This window comes from Equus quagga, chromosome 11 (genome assembly GCF_021613505.1).
Source record: "Equus quagga isolate Etosha38 chromosome 11, UCLA_HA_Equagga_1.0, whole genome shotgun sequence".
In the NCBI taxonomy this organism is placed as follows: domain Eukaryota; kingdom Metazoa; phylum Chordata; class Mammalia; order Perissodactyla; family Equidae; genus Equus; species Equus quagga.
Genome location: NC_060277.1, coordinates 91838807 through 91865768, shown reverse-complemented (window position 1 = coordinate 91865768; position 26962 = coordinate 91838807). Strand labels below are relative to the sequence as shown.

Genomic DNA, 26962 nt, shown 5'->3' with positions numbered 1-26962 from the left:
CCCTGAGGTGTTTCACAGGCGATTTGGTGTCCCAGCACATTTTAGAAACACGTGGTTAATGTGAGGCGTACCTGGCTCTTGATTCTCCTGAAGTTTATAAAACACCATCGTTTCCCTCCGTGGAGGTGCGCGCCCAGTGGTAGCCCAACCTAATTAGCAGTCTCCGTCTTCCATTGATTACTCAGTCCTTCTCTTCCTCAAACCTGGGCATAGGAACTATCTGTACTTTGTAGGTCATCCAATTGCAGAGTCCTAGGTGGTTACGGAGACAGCAAGCTTCAGGGATAAAATTCCTCTCACCCTCTTTTTCCATGGAGCTGAGAGTCCAGTGGCCATAAACATTGCTACTGGGCGGGACTGGGCAGGGCCGGAGCGGAGGGCAAGGGTGAAAGGAAGGAGCAGCTGCTGCTTGGCACCTTCTCCTAGGCTGCCTCCTGCATCTCCTTCTTACCACAGTCCACATCCCTGTCACCCAGATGCTGTAGACGGGCACTAGCCAGGACAGTGACCACAAGCCATATATGGCATTAAAATTAAATTAAAATTCAGTCCCTCAGTCACAGTAGCCACTTTTCATGTGCTCAGTAGCCACATGTGGCAGTGGTTATAGGACCCAATAGTGCAGATATGGAACATTTCCATGGTGGAAAAAAATTCTACTAGACAGCACTGCTGTGGATGACCACTCACTCTCTCCGTCTCAAATTTCTTTCCCATCCTTTTTTCCCACTTGCCAGGCTTGCTACTCACATAAATCAAATGTCACCTCTGACAAAGACTCTCTCTTTGACCAAACTTTAGTTAGGTTCTTCTGAGCCCTTTTCTCGACTATACCTTGACCTGGGGCTTTTGTTTCTGTCCTTGCTGAGTCCACTTTTAGCAAAAATCCTAAGTCAATTTAGAGAGATTCCCTGACCCCTGACATGTGATCAACCCCTGGCCTACCTTCAGCAATAATCCTATTAAATCGGTTTGGCAAGAATCCCCCACGCTTGATGTCTCCTCTTAGTAATTTTCCGTCCACTGACCCCCATCACTCTGCTCATTCGCTATAAATCCCCACTTGTCCTTATTGTATTTGGAGTTGAGCCCATTCTCTCTTCCCTGTTATAATGTCCCCATTGCAATCAGCCTGAATAAAGTCTTCCTTACTGTTTGAACAGGCTTCAGAATATTTTTTTCTTTGACACCTCCTTGATGAAGCCTTGCTTCTTGCCCCTAGGAAAAATTAATTCTATGCTATCTTAGCACTGTGTAAATTCCTCTTCTAAAGCCAATATCCGGTGGTGTTATACTCATTTATGCATTTGTCTTCCCTTATAGGTTACTGAACTCTCGTCAGAAGTACAGTGAGTGTAGTGATTAAGAGTGTAGTCACTTGGATCAGAATGCTGGGTTCAAAGCCTTCTGATGGCACTTCCTAGCTGTGAGCTGGGGCAAGTACCTTTGTCTCTAAGCCTCAATTTTCTCATCTGTAAAATGGGGATGATAGAAGTATTTCCCTGTAAGAGTTAATGAGCTAATCCACTGCATCAGGCACAGAATCACTATCGTCACCCCCGGTCTTTGTTTGCCTTCATACCCAACAGTTGAAGATAGGAGTGGAAGATTTTCTCTGTAGGTCCGAATGTCAATTCCCATTCCTTCAGCATCCAGTCATAAAGGGTGGCACTTGCAGCCTTCCCTTGACACTTCTATTGGAAGTAAATCAGACTCATTAGTTGTTTTTAATTCTGTACTTTCAAATTTGTCTCCCCCAAAAGATCAGCAAAACAACCTTTTGATGGGACAAAGCTGAGTTTATTCTTACTGCAGTCGGGAAAGACACTACTCTGACAGAGCTCCAGGAGCAGCTCCGAGTGGGGCAGGACAAAGTAGTGGTATTATTGAGACTTTGAAGTCTGGTTTAAGGGAGGTGGTTTTTCAATACAGTGGGCAGGAGTTGATTGGGATTGGGTAAAGATCATGATATAAGAGTTTAGGATTGGTGGACACAGCAAGGCGAGGATTTTGAGGCCAGGGGTTCCAAGAGTCTTGGAGTGTACAAAATTGTCATGTGATGCTTTCTATTGAAGAGTCGATGGTTCTTTCAGGAAGCTCCTGAAATGAACAGTGGATTTATTTGCATTTTTAACTTCCAAGCAAGACTGCATGAAATAGTTGTCATGTTAATGCAGACAGTAAGCTGTTGGGTGTGGGAGTTTCAGTTCTCAATGCTTTTTAAAAAGCTAATAAGTAAAATTAAGGGAAATGGATCCAGGATACTGAGGGCTCTTATCCCTGTAGATAGAGCTCAAAATGGAAAAGTAGTATTTTGGCAACTCAGAAGGTGATTGGAACTTTCGACAGAAGCCCCACTGTCTGGTTTACTCATCATTTTCCACCATCCATTCATCTCAGTTGAATGCCCACCTTTGTGAGAAGGCAGAATTAAGAATGCTCATTCTCCTGCCTGACACCTAAAGTGGCTTTAGGGGCATAATTTCCCTGGTTAGATGACATAGAAAAGTTTCTTTCCACATTTAGACGATTGCCACTCCTTGGAAAAGGGGCACTTCTGAATTTAACCTTCCATAGATAGCACATGCCGTGTTTAACTAGCATCTTCTAGATGTTAAAGAAATAATTATTCAGACACTTGTTAAAATGGTAAGAGAGACTTTATTCAGGACTATTGGGACAGGGATATTACCATAGGGGAGAGAGAACGGGCTCACCTCCAAATACAATAAGGACAAGTGGGGATTTACAGCCAAGGAGCAGAGGGAGGAAACAAGGGATAGAAAACTACTAGGAGGAGACATCAGGGTAGGAGGATTCTTGCTAAACCCACTTAACAGGATTCTTGCTGAAGGCAGGCCGGAAACTGATCAGATATCAAGGGTATGGAATTCTCCCTAAACCGACTTAGCGGGATTCTTGCTGAGTTTATTCTCATCGCAGGTAGGAAGAGCACTACCTCGGCAGAGTTAACGCTGAAGAATAATTTCTTTATAGAAAGAGAATGATGAAACACAGAAACTGGGCACCCACGAAGATTTCTGGGTCTCCTAGGGGCAGGTGGGAGGCATGATTAAATGCCAAAGAGAGTCTTATGTATAAGACTCTTAGTGAAGTGTTAAGTGGCCGCAGGAGAAGGATGAGGATGACCTCTCAAAGGCTCTTCAAAGGTGTGGAGCTCCTTCTCGTTCAGGAATGAAAGAAATAAAGTTTGTTTTTTTCCAAAGTTAAGTAAACGGCTCGTTCTAGGGGATAAAATAGGCTCCTTGGGATAAGATAGCTGTGTGGGACTAGGGAAAGCCATAAAGCACAGCGGAGCAGCCCCTGGAGCCAAGTCACCGGCGCACTACAAGTCCCGGCAAGCATCGGAGTGAGGGCGGGGCTTGCTGGCCGTTATGACGTTGTGGGCGGGGCCAGACGGGATCAGCTTTCCCTAGGGTTTTTAGCCCCGCCCCTGACCCCTTCCCTGCCCTGTTGCTGTTGCGCCGCCGTCGGCTGCAGGCCCCGGTGAGTCCCTGGAGTGAAGGAGGGTAATTAGGGGCAGTTGGGCCCTCGGGTTCCTGATTCAGACTTGTAGTCCTGAGAAAGGGTCTTGGGCCGGTGAAGGTGCGGCCAGTTTCGGTTTTCACCTCCTTCCATCTTCTTGGGGTGACAGTAAGTGGGAGCGGCGTCCTGGAAGTCCTGGAGCCCCTTCCGCGGCCTCGGAGGGGTGGAGGCAGTTTTCTCCCGAAGAGGGCAGGACTTCAGTGCTTGTGAAGGCCTTCTGGGCCGCGTGGCAGGCTCCTTGGGCAGAAGGGACCCCTCTGACGGGAGTGAGGGTCTTGACGTCACTGCGTCATGCCCCCTCCCGCCGGCCGAGGTCGTGGCGGTTCCTTAATCCCTGTCCTTGACGTCATCGCCGTTTGCTTCCAGGCCGAGGCGGGGCCTTGCCCAGTCCCCCGAGGGCAGTTACTTTCTCTTTGGGCCTCAGTTTCCCCGTCTACGAGCAGGCTTGATCCCTGATACCCCTTTCCTTCAGATCAGGCCTTCTGCAATTGGAGATGTTCTAGGCAGCCTAGAAGAAAAAGCAGCTGGAGAGAAGTGACCTGCGTCTTTACAGCTCATCTCCCATAGCCCTTCCCCACCGCCACCATCAGCCCACTACTCACAGTAGGATCTCGACCCCTCCCAGGGCATGTTGACTTTTTTCTATCACTTGGATTCTTTGCCTCTGGTGCAAGCCAACAAGTGGCCGTGGTTGCAGCTGAATAGAATAATGCAGATGCTGCATGTTATGACTTCTCTCCACTGTTAACAAAGACCGTTTAAAGGGCAGGACTTTTCAAGCAGTAGGTCTTTGTAAATGATGTGGTGCACGTGGTTAAGGAATATCCAGGTGACTCACTTTCACAGGTAGTTTCAGAGGACCTCGACCTGAAATTCTTTAACAGACATGACAGCTGTGGTGTGGAAAGGACGCTCAGAAAGGTAGTCAGTAAGAGTTACCCAGCACTGAAGTCCGTGTTGTCTTTCAAGTCAGATGGTACATCTAGGACGCTTTAAAATTCTCGACTGTGCTTATTGATAAAATACCTTTCTTAATTTTGGGGATGAAAAGAGAGAGAGTTAAAATGAACTCTTTCACTTCCTTTTTCTTTCACTTAGGGTCATCATTATAGCTGGGAAGTTTCTTAGAGATATTCTAGCCTGAGGCATTCAGTTCACTGATGAGGAAACTGAGGCCTAAAAGGGGAGGGCGTGTGACTTGGCCAGGGTCTCAGAGCTGGTTAGGAGCAGAACAAAGACATGAACCCAGGTCCCTTGGCTCCTATCCTAGTCCCCTTTCCACTACAAACACTTCAGGGGTGTATCACTGTATCACTTCAGGGGTTAGCATAGTCACCCCTTTCAAGCAAAAAGTGCATAATCTGGGGCCAGCCCTGTGGCACAGCAGTTAAGTTCTCATGCTCTGCTTCAGTGGCCTGGGGTTCGCCGGTTCAGAGCCCAGGTGCTGACCTACGTACCACTTATCAAGCCATGCTGTGGCAGTGTCCCACATATAAAATAGAGGAAGATGGACACAGATGATGTTAGCTCAGGGCCAATCTTCCTCAGCAAAAACAGGAGGATTGGCAGCGGATGTTAGCTCAGGGCTAATCTTCCTCCAAAAAAAAAAAAGCAAAGTGGATAATCTCAGTAAAATGGAGATTTAATACATAGCTTTGACCTTTTCACACAGTTTCTTCTGGTTGCCTGCATTCATGTCCCAGAACTATTTTTCTGTTCTTCCCTCGTACTGCTGGCACTGTGGTGCTGTGGGATGTGGGATGAGGGCCTGCTTAGAACAAGCTGGGCAGCCAGTGCAAACAGTTGGTAATGAGTAGTGTTAAAAGTCTCCTGGGGGGTATAAAATTTTTCTGAAGCACTCTGAAAGATTTTAGGTAAGGAACTTGGAAAATTTGGGTTAGAGCAAGTGGCCCATTAACATGAGGACAAGTGACTGTGTGTCTTTACTTCTGCTCCCTGTCTCAGGCCATCTCCACCGTCAGTGTTCTCTCAGGGTAGTTCTGTGTAAGCATCTCTTCCAGGACCAAGGTGGCCTGGGAGTCAAATCACTGCATCCATTTTACTAATTGCTAATGGTTTAGAAAGTTAATTGGGCACAAAGATGAGGGAATTAGATTAAATGTGAGTTTGGTTTTTACTCGTCTTTGTTTTTACTGTTCCCACATGAAGAATCGATTTGCATTTCTCTCTTGGCTGTGGAAGCTTTTGCTTTCCTTCTGTGAACGAATCCAGAGAAACTACATATAATCTTCATTTCTCTTAAAAATATATGCCCACTGGTATAAAAGGCTAATGTAAAAATGTTGAGCATTCTTTAAGGTAAAATTTTAGTTATTTTTTTTTTTGATGAAGTTATCTTTTTTTTTTTATTTTAAGATTTTATTTTTTCCTTTTTCTCCCCAAAGCCCCCCGCTACATAGTTGTGTATTCTTCGTTGTGGGTTCCTCTAGTTGTGGCATGTGGGACGCTGCCTCAGCGTGGTCTGATGAGCAGTGCTATGTCCGTGCCCAGGATTCGAACCGACGAAACACTGGGCCGCCTGCAGCGGAGCGCGCGAACTTAACCACTCGGCCACGGGGCCAGCCCCAAATTTTAGTTATTTTTAATAAGGTCTCTTCTTTGTGGCTTTGGAAAATTGGTGAGTTGATTTGGTTGAACATTTGCATTGTTAGAATCTGAACCAGGAAGCTTTCGATATTTTTAAAACTTTTCTGCTAAAAAGCGTATCGGTGTAATGTACAGATTCACACGGAAAGAGTGGAAGTGGCAGTGGCCGTTGTTCCTTTTCTTCAGGAAAACATAAGAGGATCTGCCCTCACGGACAGTCCTGGGAGGAGCATATTAGGTTTGAAAAGCTCGTTCGATGAAAATGTGTCAGATTTTCTTAGGAGTCGGTTCAGGGGACTCATTTTAAAATACATTGCCGGGCCAGCCCAGTGGCGCAGCGGATAAGTGCACATGTTCCAATTTGGTGGCCCAGGGTTCGCTGGTTCGGATCCCGGGTGTGGACATGGCACCGCTTGGCAAGCCATGCTGTGGTAGGCGTCCCACATATAAAGTGGAGGAAGATGGGCATGGATGTTAGCTCAGGGCCAGTCTTCCTCAGCCAAAAGAGGAGGATTGGCAGCAGTTAGCTCAGGACTAATCTTCCTCAAAAAAAAAAGAGAGAGGCTGTACCAAGCCCCCATTCTTATAGCTGGTCTTGCCTTCCAGAGAAGCATCCATGTGCAAAACAGCTCGCCAGAGTTTGAGTGTGTAGAAGGTGGGTAATGGAGTATGAATTTTATGAGCCCTTAAGGAAATCAAATCTGTGCCTTTTGTTTTTTGGCACCATGCCACTTGAACCAGCTTTGCCAGCTGAACCAGCCATACCAAGAATTGACATAGCACTTGAAGATTATCATCTCCTCACTCTGTTTTAGAAAAGAGAACACTGCGAAACAGCAGCTTCTCCAAAGGTACCCAACAAATTAAGAACAGGGCAGAAAAAGAATTAGCCCCACCGGCATTCACACCGTTGTTTACCTACAAAGCCCCTTCCTTTCATTTTTTTTTTGATGAATTACATGCATATCTTATTCATTTATTCAATGAATACTTAATCAGCAATTACTATGGGCTAGGCATTATGTTGTATATACTGTGGTGATAGCATTATGAAGGAAAATACAGGGAATATGGTACTTGGGTCAATTGAGAGACAAGCCTTGAAGTCCCTGTTACCTGTACTTTCTTCACGATCCTTCGACAGAGGACAGATAAGTCATTTTACCTGCTCAGAGAAATGGTGCTCCAGGCTTAGGACAGAGAGGATATGCTGGCCTGCTATGACTGGAAACCACTAGGAAAGATAGGGCTCTGCAAGCTGAGAAGCCCCCCTGCCCCACCCTCCTATAGCATCCAAGAGATCACACAGGCAGCAGCTTATCGGGAGGAACAAGGCCCGACCTAGACTGGAATGTGACCTCTCCCTTTAGAAAAACTGATCTGAGGTTTGAGGTTAAGGATGTGGCTAAACTGTCACAAACCAGAAAGCCAGTCTATTTCTTAGTTCCTTCACTCAATCCCCAGAAGAGACAGCTCAGTGCCCCAAAGTGCCTTGTCTTCTCTGTGAAAAAAGTAACTTTTGGACGAGTTGGACGAAGAGGCCTGGTTGCTCAAAGTTCAAAATGAAACCAGGAAATAAGTTGGGCGGGGCCAGGCTTTTGCGCATTTGCATATGTACAGCTCCTCGTCTGCTGTGTGGAGCTGCAGTGTTGTTTTCATTTCCCGGTAAAAGCCTGGCTTCAGAATCCTGGACTCACTAAATGTTAGAGCAGGGAGGCGCGTGGAAGACGGAGCATGTGACTCTGGGAGGCAGGAAGTATCAGGTCTCAACAGTTCAAAAGACTTTGCTTCTTTTATGTATTGTTTTTACCTCCCAAACAGTTTCCCATCCATGATCACGTTTTATCTGTCCTTTGACCTGGAAAGTGAAATACGGGTTATTATCCCTATTCTATAAACAGAGATTCAGCCTTGCTTGCTGTCTTCCATGGGCTGCATTTTTCTTTTCCTTTGCTTTTGTGCATGCTGTTTCTTTCACCTGGAATTTCCTTACCCCCAAGCCCACTTGTCAAAATCCTAATTTTCCTAGAGGGCTTATCTAAGATTCTACTCACTCCCCGAAGCTCTTCTTGGTTTTTCTAGCCAGTTGCCTCTCTCCTTCTTGAACCCACGAGCGTTTTGTTATTAGCCCCATTTTACAGATGAGGAAACAAGCATACAGCCCAGTGGATTAACTAAATTCCCCAAGCTCATGCATTTAATAGGTGGTGAAGCTAGAATTTGAGCTCTGCCATTCTGATTTCAGAACCCATGCTTGTCACCACTGCAGGTCAAATAATAATCTCCTTTTCTCATCTTCCTTCTTGCACCTATGCCCAGCTTCCAGCAGAGTGTCTTAATATATGGAAGGGCCCAATAATTATGGGGAAAATGGAGTTGAATGGAAAAGCTGAAATCTAGAGAAATCGACATTCGAAAAGTCATGGGGCTTGCTGGAATGAAAAATCTAGAATCTAAGTCTTAAAATTCTCAGCTCAGGTTATTTTCCTTTAGGCTACCTCACTTATTTAAGACATTTAGAAAGGGAACAAACTAGCTACAAGCAGAGAATAAGGGTATGTGAGGGTGGTGGTGTCTGTGGGTGAAGAAGTCAAAGATCTTCTCAAAAAAGTCTTATAGTTTAGAAAGTTATGAATGCAAACTGGCTCAAAGTGAAAGAGAAAGCAAGTTGTATGATCTCAATACTTGTCAGGCTGTCGCTTTTCCTGTCTTGCTTGGAACGGAATGTTCCCTGGGTGAGAGCCCAGAAATCTCCAGCATTTCAGACAACCATTTCAGAGCCTTATTCTATCTCATATCTCATAACAGGACCCCTACCATGGAAGAGATCACAGAAGACCCCCCCACATCAGCCATCTTGCTGGATCATTGTCATTTCTCTCAGGTCATCTTTAACAGCGTGGAGAAGTTCTACGTCCCTGGAGGGGACGTCACATGCTACTACACCCTCACCCAGCATTTCCTTCCCCGTCGGAAGGACTGGATTGGCATCTTTAGGGTAAGTGGTTAATTTCCTAGCAAGTGACTGGAAATTAGAGGTGAATCTTCATTACCTGAGTGTGTGACCATCTGTGTATTATAAGCATTCTGCATATTATGTCTGATCAATTTTTAAATCTTGCACTAAGCTCCCTAGCACTTCCCCTTTCCTAAACCAACATGTGCTATGGGACTCAAGTTTTAATTTCAGCTGCAAGCTAAAATAAGATGGCCTATCATACAATCTCCAAGTTTTATTATGCTTGCAAAGACCAAATGTAAATTGAAAATTATCCTACTTTAAAATATTCATCTATAACTTGACTGGGATGGGTGGCCCCTTATATAATTTCTCTGACTTGAAACATATTTCTTTCATAGTAGAGTGTTTAATTTGTTTGTGTTTTGGTGAGGAAGATTGGCCCTGAGCTGATATCTCTGCCAATCTTCCTCTATTTTGTATATGGGATGCTGCCACAGCGTGACTTGATGAGTGGGTCTATAGGTCTGCACTCAGGATCCAAACCTGTGAACCCCAGGCCACTGAAGCAGAACGTGAGAACTTAACCACTACGCCACCGGGTTGGCCCCTGTACTTTGTTTTAATGAGTATTACAAATCTGGAAAGGATGTTGAGAAGTTACCTGGTTCGACATCCTGCATCCAAGGAGTTTGTTCCTGAATAAGTGTCTTACTTTTTTTGTAAAGATTCCCAAGGACTGAAGGTTTATGAGCTTTCTCAGTGACCTCTTCCAGTGTCTAATCAGTCAATTGGTTCAAGTACAGAAATGGTACTTTTTGGGCCAGCCCAGTAGCTCAGCAGTTAAGTTCGCGCATTCGATTCGGCGGCCTGGGGTTCGCCGGTTCAGATCCAGGGTGAGGACATGGCACCGCTTGGCAAGCCATGCTGTGGTAGGCGTCCCACATAGAAAGTAGAGGAAGATGGGCATGGATGTTAGCTCAGGGCCAGTCTTCCTCAGCCAAAAGAGGAGGATTGGCAGCAGTTAGCTCAGGGCTAATCTTCCTCAAAAAAAAAAAAAGGTACTTTTTTATTATAGTCAGCTTACTGTCTGCCTCCCTTCTGCCCAATCTGTGTCTCTAACATCACACACACACACCCCATAATGACAAATCTTCCTATTTCCAGAGACAGGAGATAAAGGTCAAATTGAAGTAATTTACACTGCTGAGTCCCAACGTCAGTGACCTTTGTTTTGACATCTCAGTATGTCATGTGTGTGTCTGCCAATGTTGTTCATCCTGAAATCAGACATTCTTCTTCACTGTAGTGTGAAGGAGCTGGTGCTTATTCACATCCCTCATTGAGTGATTTTTCCTTAATTGTTTGGAATTCCGAGCTACCGATGGAGCCATGGATGCTAGTGTTTAAAGGGTGGGAGAGTAGACAACGAGAAGGACGCTGGCAGGTATCGTGACAGCTCCCGAGACTTCAGGATATTGAATCATAAGACCAAAAGATGTTCTAACATAGAAAACTGACACACTAGTGTTTTCTGTTTTGGAAAGAAGACAGTAGTTGTTTTTTCTTCCCTATGTGTAACAAAGCTGTCCAGTAGAGCTTTGCGATCAACACTGCCCAGTAGAGCTTTGTACAGTAGACATACCTTCACTGTCCAGTACAGAAGCCTCTAGCCACGTGTGGCTCCTGAGCACTTAAAATGTGACTAATCTGACTGAGTAACTGGCTTTTAAATTTTATTTAATTTGAATTAATTTGAATTTAAATAGCCTCATGGCTAGTGGCTATCATATTGGGCAGTGCAAGTGTAGACAAAAATAACAGAGGATGATTCACAATTACTTAGTAGGCTTTGAAATGTATTCTGTCACTTTTCGTTGTGACAGTTTTATTTCTGTTTTGCTTAGGCTGATTGTATGTCCCGAGTACTCAGTCACTTCCGGAAACCAAGTGAAAAGCTTATGCTTTTTAAAAACAAATGTTTAAAAACATTAAAAAAAGAAGAAAGCTGCCTGCATATTTGGAATGCTTCATGCATTTCAGTGGGATTGCCATACCTCAGTAAAGAAATCGTGGCTAATCTAAAGAATGGCCTCTAGTGTTCGTTGTCCATAACGTTACTGATTTGAGCAACCACTTTGAAGCCTAGAAGAAAGTTTTAAGACTAACAGAGAGAACACAAACTTCTTGAGAACATACAGTGTGCTGGGTCCACGGTGAGGGGATGTGTGTGTGTGTGTGTTTTCTGATTTAATGCTCTCGGCACGGCAGCTCCCTCAGCTTAGTGGTGCTCTCTCTTGTGCACGGATGAATACAATGAATATGCTCGAGATGGTGACTTTCCCAGGGTCTCCCAGTGAGTGGATGGTAAAGCAAGTTTGACTCCCAAACCTCTACTTTTTCTCCTCTGTTCTGCTAAATTCCTTTAAACGACAGATGGTAAATTGGAGAATTAAGAGGTGACTGAAGTTTTGTCCTGCATATCTCACTTCTAAAGCTCTCCTGGTGTTCTCTCGCTGTAGTCTTAATCATATGCCTCAGCTCCTTATCAAGTCTAACACTGGTGCTTCCTGGCACCCAGTAGGCACTGGTGGAATGGGTTTGCTGTGCGCTCTGCTACGGCTTCTCAATGCAGCAAAGGCTACCGCCTTCAGTGGAGCCTGAAGTTGGTGGAGGCAGCTTTCCTTCCCTCTGTGAAAGTCCTGTGCTCCATGCTCTCCTTTACCTGGGCATTTAAATGTTTCCCCGCTTTCCGAGAGGAGCGACAGCAGGCCGCGAGAGGCAGGCTGGGACCAGGACTACTCAGGTCGGGGAGCCCAGGACAGAAATTGCAGGTGGCTAAAAGTTGCTTCCTTGTTCCAAGGCAGCAGTAATTCTTCGGCCTTCCCAGGTGCTATTTTGGTCACAGTGCATTAGGAAACTCCAGGATGTGAATGAAGGCTCCATAAAATTCCTGCTTCCTGGCCCACCGCCGGCTGTAGCGGCTCTGAGATGCTTGCAGCAATGGGGTGTGTGTTAATGAGACACTAAAACATGCCCTAGGATCTGCTGACGAGCTTTCAGTGTAGCCTTTCAACCCTGCCCTGGCTCCTTAATATATAAAAATGGAACTTATTTTTAGTCCTTCTTCCCACTGGGCTCAGGCAGGGTCAAAATATGGCAATAAATGTAATTTTGCCTCTCTCTGAGTGTTCTCGCCTTGAAGACACAACGGCTCTCTTTCTATTCTCTGGTGTGCTCTTACCTTCCAGATCCGATTTGAGCCATCTTTTACCCTGTTCGCATTTAGTGAGAATATTTTCCACTTAGCCACCTTTCTGCTCTGAGGCATACTGTACGGTATCCTTGTAGCTTATGACTGATTGCATTCAGTACCTGGAAGAGATTGTTACTATCTTTATCCCCAAAAAGGCTTCATTAAACATGCATTAAGAAGAACACTGAAGAGAGAAAGCTGTGTAGACTGGACTCAGTTATCTAGTGTCTTATAATCTAAGAACTCTCTTGCCCCTCCACCCCCAACACACACATTATTCAAAACATACATTTTTTAAATGCAGTAGTATAATCAGGTTGGTATAGGGGACAAGACTGAATTGGACAGAGGAGAGGACAAACCAATGGAGAGGGCAGATCAGGGTGCTTTCTGATTAAGAAGTTCCAAGGCCACTGTTGTAAGAAGATAGCAGGATCAAGGTTCGCACTCCCAGAACTTTTTCCCCAAACACTCTCAGTTCTCTCTTTTTTTTTTTTTTTTTTTTTGAGGAAGGTTAGCCCTGAGCTAATATCTGTCGCCAATCCTCCTCTTTTTGCTGAAGAAGACTGGCCCTGAGCTAACATCCATGCCCATCTTCCTCGGCTTTCTATGTGGGACACCTGCCACAGCATGGCTTGCCAAGCAGTGTGTGGGTCCGCACCCGGAATCCGAACCGGTGAACCCCAGGTGCCAAAGCAGAATGTGTGAACTTAACGGCTGCACCACCGGGCTGGGCCCACACTCTCAGTTCTATGTCTGACTTGGAGAAAAAATTTTTGGAACTCTTGTCCTGGGTGTTGAGTGGCCAGTGTTCATTTCTTTCTAAGACGGGTATTTTGGACTGTGTATGCCTGCCAGTTTTTAAGTGCATTGGGCATTTTACCGTATATTGTCATCATAAGTGAAAAAACAAGACTTGATCCATCGTGAGTGGATCTTGTCATAATGAACTCATTCTATTGTATTTTCAACATAAACAAATAAAAAGTAAGTGCATTTTAAGAAGACATGGCCACATGAGGATCTCCCCCGAGCACTGTCAGATGCTGAATGCGAGCCTCTTGTCATTGCAGGTGGGATGGAAGACAACTCGTGAGTATTACACCTTCATGTGGGTTACTTTGCCCGTTGACGTAAACAGCGAATCAGCCAAACAGCAGGAAGTCCAATTCAAAGGTGAGGAAAATGCTGGATCAAAGGTGTTGAAGACAGTTAGCAGCTAAGATTAATTAATTCTCTTGAATTTGAGCTTTCTGAGGCAGATAAAAGACTTCCAGATTTTTAGTTTTCTGAATAGACCTTATTTTGGATTAAAAATCATGTTGTGTTTTCAGCTTATTACCTGCCCAAGGATGATGAGTATTACCAGTTCTGCTATGTGGATCAGGATGGTGTGGTCCGGGGGGCGAGCATCCCTTTCCAGTTCCGTCCAGAAAATGAGGAGGACATCCTGGTTGTTACCACTCAGGTCTGTAAACATGTCACTTTGAGCCCTTCTTGGCACTAAGAGTAGCAATTCCATGGGCCAGCCCCAGTGGCCTAGTGGTTAAGTTCAGGGCACTCCGCTTCAGAGGCCCGGGTTTTGGTTCCTGGGCGTGCACCACACCCCTCTGTTAGTGGTCATGCTGTGCTGGTGGCCCACATACTAAAAAACAGAGGAAGATTGGCACAGATGTTAGTGCAGGGTGAATCTTCCTTAGCAAAAAAAAGAGTAGCACTTCCAGAATAGGGTGGAATTTGACTCGCGAAGCCTTTATTGAATGTCGAACAGATATGGTTGGGAAAAATTTACCCAGTACTCACTCAAACCCACTCCGGAATGACTTAGTATCATTAGCAGGAATCATAACAATAAATGATTTCTCCCTTCTCTAAAACTTCTGTAACTCAGTTGGCATTCATTTATTCCCGTAACTTTTCCAGTTGCTTAATTTTTGTCATCTGCACAGCTTATTACCTCAGTAAAGATAAGGTCTTCTGGGGAGAGAAGCACCAAATATTCTTTGTATCTCTCAGTTCTGACTCAGAGCCTGTCATACGAGAGTATTAAGATTTATGCACTCACTCGATCGTTTAACAGGATGCCTCCTTTCCATCCAAAACCAGGTAGGCGTTATAGTAGGCACTAGGAATACGGTGAAGAATCGATTAAAACACTGTCCCTGGGCCTCAAGGAGCTAAGTCCAGTAAGAGAGACAAAGAATACTAAGTGTGTGCGAGAAGAATCTATATTCTTCTTCCATTCTCCCTTTTAACTTTTTATGGCCTTAATTTTCTTTACCTTTCTTTCTTGGTAATGGCAGGCTCGATGCTGCAATTGTACAGACATACCTCTGTTACTCCCTTCCCTACATGCTGAGGAGCTGCACCCATTTGGGGTACACAGATGTCACTACAGTGGGTGGGACTCAGCCAGACCCCCACCATCCCCTACAGAGACTAGAATATCTGTTGAGCTATAAAGGGTCAAGTGTGAATTCGTAGAATGCTCTTTCATAGGGTGAAGTGGAAGAGATTGAGCAGCACAACAAGGAGCTTTGCAAAGAAAACCAGAAGCTGAAGGACAGCTGTGTCAGCCTCGAGAAGCAGAACTCAGACATGCAGGCTGAGCTGCAAAAGAACCAGGTATGGATGCTGGTTAAAGATGAACTTGGAGTATGGAGATCAGAGTTGGACGGTGCCTCTTATCCAGCACTGTCTTCTGTTTTGCTTGTGATGTCACTCCCTTATACATATCTTTGAATAGGCACAGTGTTAAAAGTTTTATATGGGTTATTTAAACTTCGTGGCAAACCTTTGCACTAGGTACTACTGTCATCCCAGTTTTATAGTTGAGTATCCTGAGGCTGAAAGGGGTTAAGTGATCTCTTATACAGCTGATCAGTGGTAAGGCCAGGATTCAAACCCAGGCAGTCTGACTGCTTCTTTCCATTGTCTATTAATAATTTGAAATATTTACTCCAATTAGCTGGAATGTGGACATCAAGAGAGACAAGAGAGTATTAAAGTAAGGTCCTGGGTTATCCAAATTCTTTGCTACTTCTCTTTTGAATCATCCTTTAAATCAGCAGGTGGTGAATGAGAGTGGATAATGCTAGAAGCTAAAGAGGAGTGTTTTCTCTAAAGACTTTAAATTGATTACACCAAGGTCAAAGCTTAGAAGTTTCCAGAACACACAGACCTTGGCAGTTACCACCTGTAAAGCCTTGATCTGCAGGTGAGGAAACTGAGGCCCAGAGGAGAGGAGAAGAGGTCTGTTTAGTGATGACACTGGGTTAGGACCCACTTCTCTTGACTCCCAGACAGTGCTCTGTTCTTTACACTTTGCTGTCACACAAGTGCCTGTGATGTCCTCAGCCCTGGACTGGTATATAAGTGTAGGTGGCAGATCCAGCCTGCAGACCTGGCCTGTCCCAGGCAGTGAGATAACAAAGGTGGCATAGGCGTAACTCACAGTCTGGCTGTCAAGAACCAGTGTGTGGTCAGGAGCCCTACAGCCCACCTGCCAGGTTCCAGCCAAGGAATCAGAGGGTTGAGTTCTCAGGTTAGCTCTCCCACATACTTGCTACCAGTTATTATAATGATAACAAAAGTCACTGTTTATTCAGTACCTACTATGTGCCAGGCACTCTAATGAAGCACATCTCTTCACTTAATCCTTACAACAGCCCTGCAGCTCAGAGTTTAAGTAACTTGTTCAATTCCATAGTCACTTCGTGGCTTTGGAACAAGCTGGGATTTGAACTCTGGTATTTTGTTGTTAAAATCCATGCTTTTGGGGGCTGGCCCCGTGGCCAAGTGGTTAAGCTCCGCTGCAGGCGGCCCAGTGTTTCGTCGGTTCGAATCCTGGGCGCGGACATGGCACTGCTCATCAAACCACGCTGAGGCAGCATCCCACATGCCACAACTAGAAGGACCCACAACGAAGAATGTACAACTACGTACCTGGGGGCTTTGGGGAGAAAAAGGAAAAAAATATAAAACCTTTAAAAAAAAAATCCATGCTTTTTAGAGGCCAGATCATACGGTGGTTAGGGACCTTGTCTTTGGAGTCACGCAGACTGGTTCTCCCATTTATTTGATGAACTGAGAGAAATTTCTTAGCATCTTTGAGCCTCAGTTTCCCTTTCTGTAGAAAGGGGATTGATAATACCTGTTTCCTCAAAGAGATACCAGTACACTCATGTCCATGGCAGCATTTCTCACCATGGCCAAAGGGGAGAGGCAGCCCAGGTGTCCAGTGACGGATGGATCCATAGACATGGTGTGGTGCGGGCATACAATGAAATATCGTTCAGTTTTAAAAGGGAAGGAAATTCTGACACATACTGCCACATGGATGAACCTCGAGGACATTATGCTGGGTAAAATGGGTCAGACAGAGTGACAAATGCCATGTGCTTCCACTTACATGAGGTACCTAGAATAGTCACCTTCATAGAGACAGAAACTAAAAGGGTGGTTGTCAGGAGCTGGGGGTGGGGGCTGGGGCGTTAGTGTTGAATAGGTGCAGAGCTTCCGTTCTGCAAGGTGAAAAAGAGTCCTGTGGGTGGATGTGGTGGCGGTTGCCCAACAATGTGAATATACTTAATGCCACTGAAGTGTATGCTTAAAAGTGGTTAAGGTGATAAATTTTATGTTATGTATGTTTTACTATAATTTTTTAAAAATAAAAAATGATTTAAAAAAGACTATAAACTAAAATTTTTTTTAAAAAAGATTGGCACCTGAGCTAACATCTATTGCCAATCTTTTTTTTCTTCCTCTTCTCCCTAAAACCCCCCAGTACATAGTTGTATATTCTAGTTGTGTGTGCCTCTGGTTGTGCTATGTGGGATGCCACCTCAGCACAGCCTGATGAGCAGTGCCATGTCTGCGCCCAGGATCTGAACCGGTGAAAACCCCGGCCACTGAAGCATAGTGTGCAAATTTAACCACTCGGCCATAGGGCCAGTCCCTAAACTAAAAATTTTTAAATCTTAGAGCCAAAAGCAGGGAGTTGTTATTGATGCACAAAATTGGCTTCTGTGCAGAATGAAATTGGGGAAGGAGAAACAAATATCGAAGACCAGTATGGTGGCCACTAACCACATGTGGCTATTGAACATTTGAAATGTGGTGTATTGTGATATACTGTAGCATAAAATGTATACCCGGGGGGCCAGCCCCCTGGCCGAGTGGTTAAGTTCGCGTGCTCCTCTTTAGCAGACCAGGGTTTCACTGGTTCGAATCCTGGGTGTAGACATGGCACCTATCATCAGGCCCTGCTGAGGTGGCATCCTACATGCCACAAGTAGAAGGACCCACAACTAAAATATGCAACTATTGGGGCTGGCCCGGTGGCGCAGCGGTTAAGTGCGCACGTTCTGCTTCGGCGGCCCAGGGTTCGCCAGTTCGTATCCTGGGTGGGGACATGGCACCGCTTGGCAAACCATGCTGTGGTAGGTGTCCCACATATAAAGTAGAGGAAGATGGGCACAGATGTTAGCTCAGGGCCAGTCTTCCTCAGCAAAAAGAGGAGGATTGGCGGCAGATGTTAGCTCAGGGCTAATCTTCCTCAATAAACAAATAAAAAATAAAATAAAATAAAATATGCAACTATATACTGGGGGGATTTGGGGAGAAGAAGCAGAAAAAAATGTATACTGGATTTTGAAGACTTAGTATGAAAAAAATGTAAAATATTTCCTTTTCACTGTTTACATATTGAAAAGATATTTTAGGTATATTGGGTTAAATATATGCTCTTAGTGAACTTAATTTCATCTGTTTCTTTTTACTTTTTTTTAATGTAGCTACTAAAATTTTTTAATTATATATGTGGCTTTCGTGAATTTATCGGATAGCACTTTTCTAGGAGAAAAGCAACTTTATTTTGTCCACTGCTGTGTTTATAGTGCCAGAACAGTGTCTGGTGTGTAATAGGCACTCGTTAAATATTTGTTTAATGAATTAATGGACCAATATAAGCTCCAGTGGAGGAGAAATTAAGGTAGATGCATTTTTAATATGGAAAGGACATATTAAGAACATTTTATATGGAAGTCCCTTTACTTGGATATTTCATTCACTGCTGTGTCATACTCTGCTTGACTTATAATTAAATAAATGTTGAATAAATGTTTGGATGCCTGAGATACTTAAAACTGTCTTAGAAGTGATCTGTGCCTTTGATGTTTCAATCTACAGGAGGAGCTAGAAACCCTAAAGAGCATCAATAAGAAGTTGGAAGAGAAAGTGAAGGAGCAGAAGGACCATTGGGAGACAGAACTGCTTCAGTGAGTGTAATTCTCCGATGGGAGGCGCTGCTGTGTTACGGACGCCCTTAGATGGGGTCAGGTTAGATTGCTAGAATTTGTTAGAAAACAGTCTTCCTGTTATGACAATGATAGATATGATTCTCCCCCTTTGAATCATGAGCTCTTTGATTCTAGGTTAGAGAATTAGTATCAGAATGATGAGAAGAAATGAGGTAAATTCAAGTATTAACATTAAGTATTGAATACTTGTAGTTTGAAGTCAGGAAGCCAAAACAGGACTGAAGAAGAGGGTAGTGGACTTTTAAATAACTCCGTAGGCTTAGGGTCAAGGCAGCCTTAAATCATTGAAGGCCTGGGGGGGCTGACCTGGAATCAGCATGTTTTTCACATAGTCGTCTCCACGTCCGCAGACTGAAAGAACAAAACCAGAAGATGGCCTCAGAAAATGAGAAGATGGGAGTCAGAGTGGATCAGCTTCAGGTAGGTAACGCCACCCTTCACCAAAGTGTTTTCTTAGTCTTGCCACCACTCTTCTCTGGTGGCCTGGAAAGTTGTGTTTCATTGTTGTGATGCCTAACTGTGAACCTTTCAAAGCATCGGGCTAAAGTTTCAGAGCCTGTGTTTTCTATTCTTGACCCTCCACACCCTTTTTTTTTTTATAGTCACAGTCCACAAGGAAGTGAATAATATGTTCAGTTTTTATTTATCATGAGCTCTCAAGAGGGATGACTGTCATCTGTACCAAGATTTTTGAACTTTTTTCTTTTAACTACAAAATCTTTTCGAGCAAAATCTTACTCAAAAACCTGGAACGTAAAGCAGAGAGCTGCAGAAGCGCTGTCATTTTTAGGAAGCTGTGCTTTAAAGAGTGATTTGTTGCATTTTACTTGGTTGAGTCTCAGATTCTTAGTGTAAGGTCCAGAAGCAGAAAAGTAAGGAAGTTCTAAGGGGTATTTGGCAGCTGGGAGGTGCTGGGAACACACATCTCTTTATGTTGCTGTACACTAAAACGCATTGTTCCTGTTTAGTTTTCCTTCTTTCATATCTTGGTTATATTCACTATTTCTGCTTTAGGCCCAACTATCAACTCAAGAGAAAGAAATGGAGAAGCTTGTTCAGGGAGATCAAGATAAGACAGAGCAGTTGGAGCATCTGAAAAAGGAAAATGGCCAGCTTTTTCTCAGTTTAACTGAACAGGTAGAGTCATGGAAGAAATCAACACTTTTAGGTATTTGCAAGAAAATATATACGTTGTTCTTTCTTTACTCTGTCATATACCTGGATATCACTGGCTCTGGGAAAGGTCTCAGAGGAAGCCATCTGAAATGAGGTATCTCATGGCTTTCTCAGAAACTAATAAGAGAAGACTCGCTTCTCTCTCCTCATCCTGCTTGCTCATTAGCTCAGCAGGCTCTTGCCCAGTGTGTGCGTGTGTTTTCCCAGCAGTGGTACTGATAATCTGTTTTTGTGCAGAAGGAGCACCAGAAGAAGCTCCAGCAGACAGTGGAGGAGATGAAGCAGAAAGAAACTACTGCAATGAAGAAACAACAGGAGTTAATGGCATGTCTGTCTTTGGATGGCTATGTGGGAGGGAGCCGAAAGAAAGGAAGGGATAGGGTCTACTTTCAGGTGATGGAAAGGGTAAATAAGATAGATTAGATAGCATTTACCTCTGGACATTTTGCTCTCTACCCAAAAGGACAGAGAATCTGCCATTTACCAAATGTTTAGGAGAGGTGGGCATTTCTAAGGTGTAATGAGTGATAAAGGAATATTGAAAGTTGAAGTTTATGATAAGTTGTAGCAAACAGAGCCTTGGGCTCGGACTCACACAGAATAACCCCTGCCTCCTTAAAGAGTTATCGTGGGGGCAGACAAATTAATGGTTATAATGTTGAGTTCTACAATTGGAAGATACTACAGTGGTCAAAACAAATTTTGTTATAATTAATAATAGCCATTATCATCATTATAAATTCTTCTGAGCTATAGTAATATACTAATGAAAGGCTAATTGACTAATAATTTTCCATACTATATTGTTGGAAAAGAGGCCTCATGGTGATGATAGGTGCCTAGAAGCCCCATTTTCTGAGTTGATGCAAGGACATGAGAAATCTGATGTCTAGAGGATATCAAACTATTGAGATTGGAACTCATATCATATCCATATATATGGGATATATAAGATACAGTACTATACTACTACATATAAGATACTGTATGTTTTAGCATGATATAGTAAAGAGTAGAACAAAGTTTGAAAATCCACAGCTCATGGGTTAAGTTTAGCCCACAGAAATGTTTTATTTGGCCTAGGTGTTTTTTTAAAAAATTGAATTGTTTACCAGCAACTAAATATGGGAACATTTCCCATTAAAGAATTTTGTATTTCCAGCTTCTTGAAAACTTAGCGGCTCTGGCAGCCTTGAGCCCGCATTGCCCCAGCAGCTGGAGCTGGAGCTGGAGCTGAGGAGCTGCTGCAGCCTTTAGATGGGTCCTGTTCACTCCATTTGGCTGCAGTCTTCGCTGTTTCATTGCATTCAACTCCTTCATTCAATTGCATTACTTCCCTGGCCCCTATTAGCACATTTGAGTTTATGACCTCTGATGTAGCAAAGAAATTATGGATTTAAATAATCTAGAGCCATTCAAAGGGTTGAGCCTCCTTATAGCAGGTATGGGTTTCTTTGGTTTTCATGGAATGTCTTTTCAAGACCCCGGGGCTCCCCAGCTTTCCGATAGCAAGTCTTCATTCCTCATGCATCTGAAAGGCCCCTAACAATGAGGACTATGTATCTTATACTTCAGGAGCCTAGGAACAAGAAAACAGCAGTGGAAGAGCAGTTAGTACAAGAGGTGGAACGCCTAAAGGCAAAGGTAGAGACCGGGAAAGCCTGTTTCTTAGAGAAGTACAAAGAGTGTCAACGGCTCCACATACAGATCAGGCAGCTCAGGGCTGCTGCGCTGGTAGGTGACAGATGAGGGGCCCAGAAGCAAGGGCTAGGAAGGTTTATGGTCCTGACCAAGACCACAGCACTGTACACCCTTGTTAAGGAGAGAAGTTTATCTCTCTGCTAAAAAGAGGAGGGATGTGGGGCTGGCCTGGTGGCTCAGCGGTTAAGTCCGCATGTTCCACTTCGGTGGCCCGGGGTTCGCTGGTTCGGATCCCGGGTGTGGACATGACACCACTTGGCAAGCCATGCTGTGGTAGGTGTCCCACATATAAAGTGGAGGAAGATGGGCACGGATGTTAGCTCAGGGCCAGTCTTCCTCAGCAAAAAGAGGAGGATTGGCGGCAGATGTTAGCTCAGGGCTAATCTTCCTCAAAAAAAAAAAAAATTAAAAATTAAAAAAATAAAAAGAGGAGGGATGGAGTGTGCGGCCAGAAACCAGCCTGGGGAATCCCTGAAAATATGGGCCCCAGCTCAGCCATGGGTCCCGGGGAAGGTTTTGGTAACCATTGAGCAGGTTTCTGTGCAGACTCAGATAGTCCTTTCTTATTTCTGCCTTTTGAGGAAGTGAAGCAGGACCAGAAGACCCAGCAGGAGCCAATGGGGATGGGGAGCCAGGAGCCTGCAGTCAGCACTGTCATCGGGTAGCCCCCTCTTGCATTACTACCTCAGGGTCGGCTAGAAGCGCACAGCAGTTTGAGCACCAGCATTCAAATAAAAAACCTTGGAAAAAAACCACAACTAGTAGGATTAGCTTAAGTGTTTTCGTGAGGTATGCACACGTGTATGTATGTAGGTAGGAGACGGAAGCAGTGAAGCCTGCCTGTGAGTTTTGTGTTCATGAAACTAATCAGGTCAGCCCATCCTACTGGGAAGCCCAAGACCCCTTCCGGGTTCCTTGTAGCCTTGGATAAATGCCTTCCAGGCTTCCTTCTTCCTCAGTGTAACTTGAATCCAGGTGTCTGTCCTCACATGGGGGGAGTCAAACCAACTAACCCTGAGTGCTTCATGCTGTGTTGGGTGACATGTTTATTCAAGACAAAGATGATTCTTTCCATTTTTGGGTGAGGTTAAACAAGGCAACATCCCTAATTCTGATAAGGCAGTCTTGAGGTTTCCCCCAAACTTACTTGTTCTCTCTTGGGTTGCTTAAACTCCCAGCTAAACCAAAAGAAACTGGCATCTTGATGCCAGCTCAGGCCTTCAGGCATTTTGTTAAGTCACTTTTCTGCAAGGCAGCATCTGCCACTCCTCGCTGCCCCAGTGCCTTCTCCCCACCTCAGTCCCACCACTTTGGAAAGCCAGCTCCGCTCTGATCCCCGCGTTTTACCCCACCTTGGATCCAGATTACAATATGTGATCCTAATCTGAATTCTTTTATTATTGACAGGACCAGAACTTTGACCTGTCAAAAAGACTGAGTGAAAACAAGATTATATATGATGCTCTGCAGAGAGAGAAGGAGAACATGGAAAGAGAAAATGATGTAAGTGTGTAAAAGAGGGTAGAAAACCCCAAGGTTTTAAGGGGAAGGAGCAGGGTGACCCAGAGATGTGATAAAAAGAGAAACAAAAGAGCTCTTTCTGAGACAGTGGGTGAGACAGTTGCTCTTAAACAAAGAGTAAATTTAATCTGGTTTCCTAATCTACCGCAAATCCCTCTCTTTGTTCTTTACCTAAAACTTGTTTGGCATGGCAGTAGTCAACTTGAAAGGAAGAGCTTTGATGAAAATCTGACTTAGTATTTTTGCTTTTAATTTCACAGCCATTGTAAGTATTGTCTTTGGGAAGTAATATCCTACATCACTTTTATGCTAGCTGAGGAACCCTTTTCTTAAGCCAACTTTTTCCTTTTTCTCTGCTGCCAACCCAGGAGCAGAAGTGGTAGTCTGTACCAGTGCTGGACCCATGGTAGGCCCCTAAATACATGCTATGCATTGACTTATTCCTCAGTCCATCCATCCATTCATTCATTCATTCATTCATCCAACCAGTATTTCTTTTCTGCATGCTCTGCTTTGGTGGCCCAGGGTTTTGCTGGTTCGAATCCTGAGCGCGGACATGGCGCCGCTCATCAAGCCATGCTGAGGTGGCATCCCACATGCCACAACTAGAAGGACCCACAACTAAAAATACACAACTATGTACTGGGGGGCTTTGGGGAGAAAAAGGAAAAATAAAATCTTTAAAAAAGAAGGTGTTCTAGGCAGGAGACTAAAAGAAGCATTCTGCTCTCAATAATGTACAACAGTTTCAACCTTAATATAGCTCCTGCCACCCTCATATAGCCACACAACTTTTGTGCCCCTCCCTTCAGTTGGAATATATTTAGAGATTTAAAATTATTTTTTGCATTAATCTAAACAAAACTCAGTATATATTTAAATTCAGTTATTAAGAAGTTAGATCTTTGGAGTTGAGGCTGCTGGTTCCCCTCTTGAAGAATTACGGTTTCTCTTTTCTTGGGCCTCTCCAGTGCCACAGTTAATTGAAAAGTACCTGCAATGTGCATCCCCTAGCCAGTTCCTCGTGGCCGTTCTTTGCTGTTACCTTTCAACATCTCTATAAATATTCTGTCCTTAGCTTTTGAAGAGGGAGAACAGCAGATTGCTGAGTTACATGGGTCTGGATTTTGACTCTTTGCCGTATCAAGCGCCTACTTCAGATCAAGGAGGTGCAGGACAAAACCCCAGACTTGTCTATGGAAATCCATATTCTGGTAAGACAGCTTTGCCATTCGAGCTGGAAGGCCCCTGCCTGCATCCCTTTTCCCCTCACAAGTTTTCTGTGTGTGTCTGAGATGCTAATTAAGACCAGTCCCATTGTTAAGACTTGCTGGGCAGAAGCTGAGGACCCAATAGAAAGATTGCCAGGCAAGAAGTGTTAATTGAGAAATAAATCTGAATCTGGAAGACGCAAATCAGATCATTCGCCTAGAGGCAGCAGACACAAATTGAGTCCCGTGGCTATATTCCAAATAGATAAATCAGAGAAATGTCTCTATGTAGAAGATATACACATCCAAAGCTGAGAAAGCTAATTAGGGTTTGGAAATGGAAGCACGGGAGGCGGGTCATGCCGCCCCGGAATGGGCAGTTCCAGCAGCCACCCTGATGGCCTGCCCAAGGGTAGCAGGCGTGTGCTCCACAGAGAGCCCTGGGTGGCTAGGAGGCCAGAAAGTGGGGGTAAACACCAGTCTTAGCTCTCAAGGACTGGTGGTCGGATGTCCTCGTCAAACAATGCTCTTTCCTCTTTTGTCTCCAAAAGCAGTCTGAAACCTCATGTGCTTTTTTTTGGACAGTTTAAAAGCAGGCATGTTCTCTTAAGAAGCCGAATCGGATCTTTGTAACAGGCAGGGATGCAAGTTTGTTTTTTTCTTTAAAAATATTTTTAAGCATTTGGGAAACAACTGCTTGGATTCAGTCTTAAAATCTATTCTCAGACTATTTCTTGGTAAATTGTTACTGTTTTTAGTAAAAGCTCATTTTCCCCACACTTAAAATAGGTTTATTGGGGTTTTTTGGTTATATAACGTATACATGGCTGTGGAAAATGCGACTTTATTATTTTGTCCTCTTTGTCCTTTATCGTTGACTTAGATCCCCTCCAGCAGAAGTAAATGGTACAGCTGAGAGAGAGAGTCAGAGGCAGTGGGGAGAAAGGGAACAATGATGGTTACATGAAACAGCTGTAACCTGTTTACAGCTTCTCCAATTGCTGGAGAATCTAGCGATGATATTTTTTCATTGAATGACATCTTTTTCATTACCCTCAGGTATCCAGGAAAGTTCCGCCCCCGGCCAGGTAAGTATTGGATTCATGAGATTGCCCTCGTCAGATCCTTGAGAAAACGCCCCTTCCTGCTCCAGTCCATGGGAGAAGCGTAGGGAGACTGGTCCATTTTGGTAACTCCAGAAGTCAGCTGGATCAGTTTGGTCAGTACCCAAGGCTGAGCGAGCCCGTTGAGGGTGGCAGAGGAAAGCACAATTCATCCATCAGCGTTCTGCTCAAGATGGCCACTGTGAGAGGAGTTTGGTGGCAGGACCAGGGAGGAGATGGGAACTAGGCAGCTAGCCAAGCAAGGTCTGGCCAGTGCCCCTTCCCGGCTGGAAGCTGTTTAACTGCTTCAGCGATATTAGGGCCTCTCAATCCTGGGGTTAGAGAAAGCCCCAGTGTTTATCTCCAAATGTGAATTTATTCACATTTTTCACCATGTGCCAAGCGTTATCGTAGATGCTGAGGATATAGTGGAAAATAAGATAGACATGGTCTGTGCCACCTATAGCTTACATTTGTGCTGACCTCTTTGCTCTTCCTCCCAGCTCTCCATCAAGAAGTGCCCCACCTGCAATTCAGACTTGGCTGATGACATTTTTGATCTCACCTTGGAGCAGCAGCACATGCAGTCCCTTTGTCTGAATTGTCCAATTTGTGACAAGGTCTTCCCAGCAAAGGAGAAGCAGATCTTTGAAGACCATGTGTTCTGCCACACTCTATAAGTGTCCCAGCCTCTTGTATCGATACTATACCTAGAGTTTATAGAGTAGAACCTGTAGCTTCTACTATGAGTTATGACCCAAGATCCTGCCTAACCTGAAATTATTAGGGAGGCGCTCAGTCCTACTGCCCTAAAGATGGAGTCATGTTTGTTACCTGAAGGATAGTGTTAAGGGCTGTTACTTCCATCCTTGTGAGTTACTACCTTTTAAGTCACATAACTCTAGCTGTGTCAGCCTGTCACCTGTGGTGCCCTTTCTTCCAAGGATCTCCAATACAGGAGCCCTGGGATGGAACTGACCTGACTCTTCACAAGCCTGACTCCGAGTACTAAGTGAATAAGTTTCCAAGTTGTTCCACTGCCTTTCAAGATCGGGCTTGGAGCGTATTTGTTCTCAGACGTCAGTCCTAACCCCAGAGCTGGACATTGAGTGGAGGTTGAGAATTCCTTCCTCTTCCTCCTCCTCAGGCCTCTTTCTCCAATTGCTTGCATTATACTAGCCAAAAATGGCACAACAGAGAACTCAGAAATCTAATTTGGATACCAAAGGTTTCTCATCTTGATTTCTCACCTCCCGATAGAAGCAGCTTATTCCTGAACCATGGACACGAAATATTATTTCAATCACAGAAAGCCTTCTTTCTCTCTGGATACCACTGATTGGCATTTTCTACTCTTTGATCTTTCCTATGCACATAACTTTTATTGTTGTAAGTCCTTTCTTAATGGTTAGTAGGAGGAGTTAGAAACTGTATGGGTTTGCAACTTTTGAGCAGGTGAGTTTGAATATGGATGTCAGAATAATGAAAACTATTGTTAATCTTCTTTAATACTAAAAATAAACTAGTCCTCTATTTCAGGGACTTTGGTAATTTAAAATAAA

At 44.2% G+C, this 26962-nt stretch overlaps 1 protein-coding gene across 2 annotated transcripts; it reads left to right on the top strand.

Annotated features, from left to right (window-relative positions):
• Positions 1–3390: 3390 nt before the first annotated feature.
• On the top strand, positions 3391–26962 carry CALCOCO2 (calcium binding and coiled-coil domain 2). Of its 2 annotated transcripts, none has more exons than XM_046676158.1 (13): positions 3391–3507; positions 8962–9151; positions 13442–13544; positions 13703–13836; positions 14868–14993; positions 18558–18646; positions 19039–19108; positions 19703–19825; positions 20102–20188; positions 22973–23068; positions 24165–24300; positions 25357–25385; positions 25904–26962. In XM_046676158.1, exons 2-13 carry the CDS (start codon positions 8972–8974, stop codon positions 26078–26080), a joined length of 1350 nt encoding a protein of 449 aa, XP_046532114.1. In that variant the 5' UTR covers positions 3391–3507; positions 8962–8971; the 3' UTR covers positions 26081–26962. The 2 variants fall into 2 exon arrangements, with proteins under 2 accessions (XP_046532114.1, XP_046532113.1); XM_046676157.1 differs by lacking the exon at positions 3391–3507 and adding an exon at positions 4160–4227.